The sequence below is a fragment of the Cryptotermes secundus genome, unplaced genomic scaffold (genome assembly GCF_002891405.2).
Source record: "Cryptotermes secundus unplaced genomic scaffold, Csec_1.0 scaffold79, whole genome shotgun sequence".
Lineage (NCBI taxonomy): Eukaryota > Metazoa > Arthropoda > Insecta > Blattodea > Kalotermitidae > Cryptotermes > Cryptotermes secundus.
The window spans coordinates 3,890,602-3,896,713 of NW_019741974.1; the positions used below are offsets into that span (position 1 = coordinate 3,890,602).

The following is a 6,112-nucleotide window of genomic DNA, read 5'->3' on the forward strand; positions in this document are numbered from 1 at the left end:
GATTTGTAGTGGACAAAGTGGCGCTGGGGCGAGTTTTCTTCGAGTACTTAGGTTTCCCCTGCCAATCTTTATTCCGCCAAATTTTCCATCGTCATAATCACCCGGGGCAGGCTACAATAGGCCAATCAGTGGTCGCCGTGCCGAGTGGACCCAGTTGGACACCACATCCCACTAAGCAAAAAAAAAACACTTCATTTGATGACACAAGGTATTTTTTCATGTTTATATCGGCATCACGTAAGATATGAAGGACGTATACACAATATAACAAGCAGAAGAGCACTCACAACACTTTGTAACCCGTCAGCTCATTGGTAGTCACCTCACATGTCGCACCCAATGCCTTGACCATGTTTATTGTACCCACTGCAGAGACGCTTTGAACATTGCGTTCCGTGGTGGCAAGGAAAAGTATGCCCAAAATTTCCACTATATCCTGCAGCCCGGTGCTTTAGTCACATCTCGTTATCACTGCTTCAGTTACCATGAAGCACAGGCTCTGAAGCTTTAGCGTTTCCGGATGTGTGGGAAGTCAGCCACAATGACCTCGTCTTTCCGGCCGTCCTTAGCTGAAGCGTACTTTGAAAAATGCCACGAAGTCTTTATCTTCACACTTTTTCTCTTCACCATATGTACCTCAATAACCTAGCGCCATGTTCGGCGAATATCGTTGTTAAAGATTCTGTGAGCAAACCATTACTCAGTGCTCACTCCTTTGCTTTGAGTAGCGGTCCGCTTTCCTGCCAGCACCAAAGTCGAATGTCGCTGTCCTTGCTTGTGCCTAGTTCTTCCAAACTAATAAAGCCTGAATCAGTAATTGATTTTCATTTATTTTAAATTGATATATCTCTGTAGCATTCTGTCGTGGGCACGCGGTAGAGTAATTGGTTGAGACATTATGCTACAAGCCGGAAGGTCGCGAGTTCAAGTCCCGATGAGATCATTGGATTTTATTAATTGACTTAATCCTTCCAGCCGCACTATGGCCCTGGGGTCGACTCAGCCTCTAACAGAAATTAGTACCGGGAATTATTAAATAATTTTCCTGGAGAGTAAAGCGCGGCCGGGGCATAAGGCTGACAAATTTACGCCATTTTTGAGCCGAATATTTAGAAAATGTGGGAGCCTCAACGTCTCACAAATGAGCCTTCACGGCCTGTTACAGGGATAGCTTTACTTTTACTTTACTGTGTCATTCTGTCATATAATTTACGGCAATGCTTAACAAAATACTAAGGCGTGAGTGGGTGAACAATATTAAAATGTATCTCAGAGAGATAGGATGGTATGGATTGGATTGATCTGCCTCAGGTTAGTAACCGGTGGAGGGCTCTTGTGAACACGGTAATGAACATTCGGGTTCCATAAAATGTTGGGAAGTTCTCGAGTAGCTCCACAATTGGAGGCTTCTCAAGAAGGGCTCAGCTCCACGAGTGAGTGAGTGAGTGAGTTGACAAAATACTTGAGCTTTAATTATCGTTTCACTTCGGGGTTTAAGTCACCATAAGGCAACCTGCTCTCCCGTGTCAGTAGTGTTTGTATAGGTCAGAGTCCACCATACAAATTTCCATTTACACGTTTACATGATAGTCTATATACAGTTCCTACAATTAGGGCTAAAATTAGAAGCATATGATGAAAATTACATAAAATACTAGTTTGTCGTTCAGAAATCGTCAAAATTTCCTAGTGTGCTGTACTTTTCCGTAATAATGTATATAAGTCTCTAAGAGGCTCATTTCCTTTGTTCTAACCATATTTTCTGTTCGGCTTATTATGCTTATGGTAAAAAGATAAAGGTAAAGTTGTCCCTGTGTTCATCTAATTAAGCACTAAGCCATGAAGACGTATGGGGGAGTGGATATATGTAGTGTATGTACCCACGTTTCCATGACCTCGGCACGAGTTAGAGGTGAGTGGTCAGCTTCACACCCCGGCCGCTTTACCCGAGGGGAGGCCCCCGGTACCCATTGTATAGGAGGTTGGTTGGGCCCCAGAGCCTGTCTGGAAGATTGAAGAAGTGAAAATTCTTGATCCTACCGGGACTCGAACTCCGACCCCTCGATCGTCCATCCTGTAGCCGGTCGCTATACCGACTGAGCTACCCCAGCTTATGAATTACTTTTTTTTTTCCTTGGCACTACAGCCCCAGTTGGCCTAGGCCTACCTCCATGTACTTCTCCGTTCACGTCGGTTTTTCTAGATCTTACACATTCGGTAGGACTCCTTGGGCGGGTGATCAGCTCGTCGCAAGGCCTCTACCTGTAGATAAACACAGAAAAACGCACACAAACATCCATGCCCTGAGTGGGATTCGAACCCACGATCCCGGCTTCCGAGCGAGCGAAGATAGTGCATGCCTTAGACCGCTCGGCTACCGTGACCGGCTATGAATTACTTAATGTTTGGAATTATTTATTTATTCATAACTTCCTTAAATCATGTTTTTTCTTTCGAAGGGCTCTCTTGCCAATTAACTCACTTTAGAGTTACTCAGTTTATTTCCCTGCTTGTCATCTCTTGAGTCGAGTTAAGGATCTATTAAGCCTTGCATTCACTGCCCTTAAGCACTCAGATGACTTGAACTTAAGTTACTAAGACAGACTCGAGCGTGACTACAATGTCAGGAGCTGCAACACTCGAGAGATAGAGGACCTTCGTGTAGAAACATCTGTAGAATTTGTACAATGTGCAGACGTTATTAAAAGGCTTTGAAAGAGCTAAGAGTAGCACTAATTCGAAATGAATTGTATTTTTGTGTTTTGCTGATTGCAAATAGTGCAGGTAGGTATGTTATATGAGGTTGTATATGNTCAGTTGAAATATGAAGACGTTAACAATGTTTTACTTTAGCATAAGCCTAACTCAGGCGTGTCGAACTGGAGTCCTGCGGGCTGCATGTGACCCTCTCGATGCCTTTTGGTGGCCCTTGGGCGGAAGGCTGTATTAAGAAACCTCGCGGCCTGACCCTTGTCCTTGCCGTAAGAAGATAGCGCGAAGGATCATGCGTTAAGTCCCCGGCTGGCCTGTTCAAATTCAAACACTGGTTCCTCGACACAATCATCTTCTCGTAAGTTACTTCGGTTATTAGTTCAGCCAGTATTTTTAGGAGAATTGTCAATGCAGGAATAAAAAGCCATCCCTATACTTATTGTTCTGGCCTTTGTGAAGGAGTAAATTCGTGAGTCGCTCGTTTTCTTGCTGGTCATCCTTCAATATGCCTGCAAGTGTTCTGTACCTGGTTTTGGATTGTGCTTCGAACAACGTCTGTATCAAATCTATGTTCAAACAGAAAGAGCAAAACTGGAGAAGAGGGTCTTATAAAGAGAAGTGGAAGATATAATACTTTTCTCCTTAGGCTGACAACCTTACAGCCATCTGTGAGCCGATTATCTAGATAATGTGGGAGCTTCAACGTCTCACAACCCTATGGACCTCCGCGGCATGTTACAATGATAGCTTTACTTACTTACTTACTTACTTACTTAATGAGAGTTTCGTTTGTCTCGTTTGTTAAGAGTCTGCATTTATAAAGAGTACATTACATAATTGTTACACTAAATAATAATAGGCTCTTTATGAACAATTTTTCCCCGTACTTACTACAGATGTTAGCTGCCCAGATCACTAATTAGGTGAAAAGTAATGAATATGACATGCCTTGTGTACATGACAGGTCTTGAAGAATACCGTATTTACGCATGTATAGGCCGCGTGCGTGTATAGGCAGCAGCAGAGTTTTCAGACAGAAATTATAGAAAAAGTAATTTTCTTGGAATATTATTTCAGGAGTAGAACACTTTGTATTACTAATTATGAATATAATTTTTTTTTAAATGAAGTGTGATTTCGAATATTTCGAATATAAGCCGCACCCCAGTTTTCCTCTTGAAATTTTGGCAAAAAATGTGCGGCCTATACATGCGTAAATACGGTATTCTCCATCCTAGTATATCACAGGTATGACTCTTGTGAGAAATCTGATCTGCTGCAGTAAGGGAAGAACATAACATTGAGGGCTTCTGAGACCCATAACATATTGAGTCATTCATCAATGACAATGCAGCATTTTGTTGGGCCTTGGTCTCATCTCCAGTTTTACTAATATTTTTTATACAGACGGGTAGGACTCCTTGGACGAGTGATTAGCCCGTCGCAAGGCCGCTACCTACACACAGGACAGCACAAACACAGAACAAACGCACATACGGACATCCATGTCTTGAGTGGGATTTGAACCCACTATCACAGCTTTCAAGCAAGCAAAGACAGTTCATGTCTTGGACCGCGCGGCCACTGACATCGGCGCAGTAATACCGGGTGTCCGGATGAAAGGTATCCAAAATAAAAAATATATATCTAGGAAACTAATTGTCAGGCACGTATCCGGTTTATATCATCGTAAAGGACAACACGGAAAGTTTTTTTTCATACCCGACTTACGCGCAAGCGCCCCCACATTGCTGCCACCATATTAGTAATCACATGGAAAGAGAAATGACTGGATATAAATTGGCAGAGGTGGACCAATAGCTTGGCCTCCTAGGTCGTCAGATTTAACCTCAGTAGAATTTTTCTTATGGGGTTATGTGAAGAACATTGCCTGCCGGGTTAAGATCAACGAGCCTCAACACCTGAAAGCCCGCATAAGGAACGCTGGGGCTACGGTAACATCAAACATGCTTCAAGCAACGTGAAACAAGGTCGAATATCGTCTGGATATTTGGCGTGCCACCAAGGGAGCTCACATTTAAATTTATTCTAAAGGTTATATACACAGAAAGGAACTTTGAAGGTTTCCCTTTGTAATGGTATAAGCCATTAATGTGTATAATAAATTCTTTCTGAGATATAATGATTTTGGGTACCTTACATTCGGACATACTGTATGTATTCGTACAGGCCTAAGACAAAGAAGAAAACACGGGCTGATGAGAAGACATACGTCAAGAAATTGCAATTAGGTGAGAGTCCAGGGGGATGGAATGGGGCAAACATGTGGCAAGCATGATAGTACTATGCTAGTCAACGGAACTGAAGGGAAAATTTCGCTTGGGCGACAAAGATGTAGATGGCAGGTCAGTACGACTACTGAAGTGGGCCTTAAAGAAATGGGATTTGAGGGTATGGGCTGGAGTTAGTTAGTTATTGGAGAGGGCGGGTTTCCCCATGCACTTAGACCAGTAGTGGTCCATTGCGCTTCCCTCTATGATTTCTACCAGTCTCTATATCCTACCGGTATTGGTGCTTACCATCAGTCCCGCCCAGCCAGCGAGACCGGCTCTACAGGCTGAGAAGTGTCTATAATGCTTCCCCCATCTATCGGAGGTATTAGTGACTGCTGTTGGGCGGGAAACGTCCGCAATTTTGGATCAGTGACCTTCTTTGGAGGTATGAGTTTCTTTTACGTGCCGTAAAGCTACGACACGGGACCCACGGCTTAAAGTCCCTCCCGGAGGACTTGTTCCTGGGCTGGAGTTACTGGAAGGGAAGAGGGACGTATGGAGGTTAATCTGATCAGAGTAATGAAGCATTATGCTCCATACAAAACGGGGAATTTCTTGACTATCTGAACAACAATTAGCCTCTGATCAAAATAATTATACCCTCAGGGTCATACGATGTAGCTTCTAATGCTTAAAAAGTACGTGCTTGTATATTTTATCATTTTTATTAATCAATATGGTAATACAAAATTAGAGTAATTACATATTACAGTAATTCTAGTGCAAGGAACCAAACTTGGCTGTGGCAATGGAGTTGTTATAAAAAGTGTGTTCTCCAGTATTCCTCATGGCTCACATATTTAGCACGGACCAAGGACAACATAAATTCTATAAGGAATAATAGTGTTGCACTACTCAGGCTACAAGATGGTGTCCATCAGGCGAGGCTTCAATCAGGGGTACAAGAAAGCCTGAAACAAAGAGAAATCAATGTTTCTTAGTTACGTATTGCACAAAAATTTTTAAATTTCTAGTCTTTGGGGCGGTACATTTAAGGGTTTAGAAGGTTCCTTTCAAATTTCAGTGATACTTATATGTTTTTTTTTTTCTAATACATAGTTTGGATAAAAAGGAGTTGCAGCGCCTCTATAGTTCTGAAATGACTT

At 42.6% G+C, this 6,112-nt stretch overlaps 1 protein-coding gene across 1 annotated transcript in view; it reads right to left on the reverse strand.

Moving 5' to 3' along the window:
• Window positions 1–5,689: 5,689 nt before the first annotated feature.
• Window positions 5,690–6,112, reverse strand: part of LOC111872838 (general odorant-binding protein 83a) — a 15,496-nt gene continuing 15,073 nt past the window's right edge. Inside the window, exon 7 of the mRNA XM_023867047.2 lies at window positions 5,690–5,917. Within this exon, the coding sequence (XP_023722815.1) occupies window positions 5,900–5,917 (18 nt within the window). The 3' untranslated portion in view covers window positions 5,690–5,899. The remainder of the gene's footprint in view (window positions 5,918–6,112) is intronic.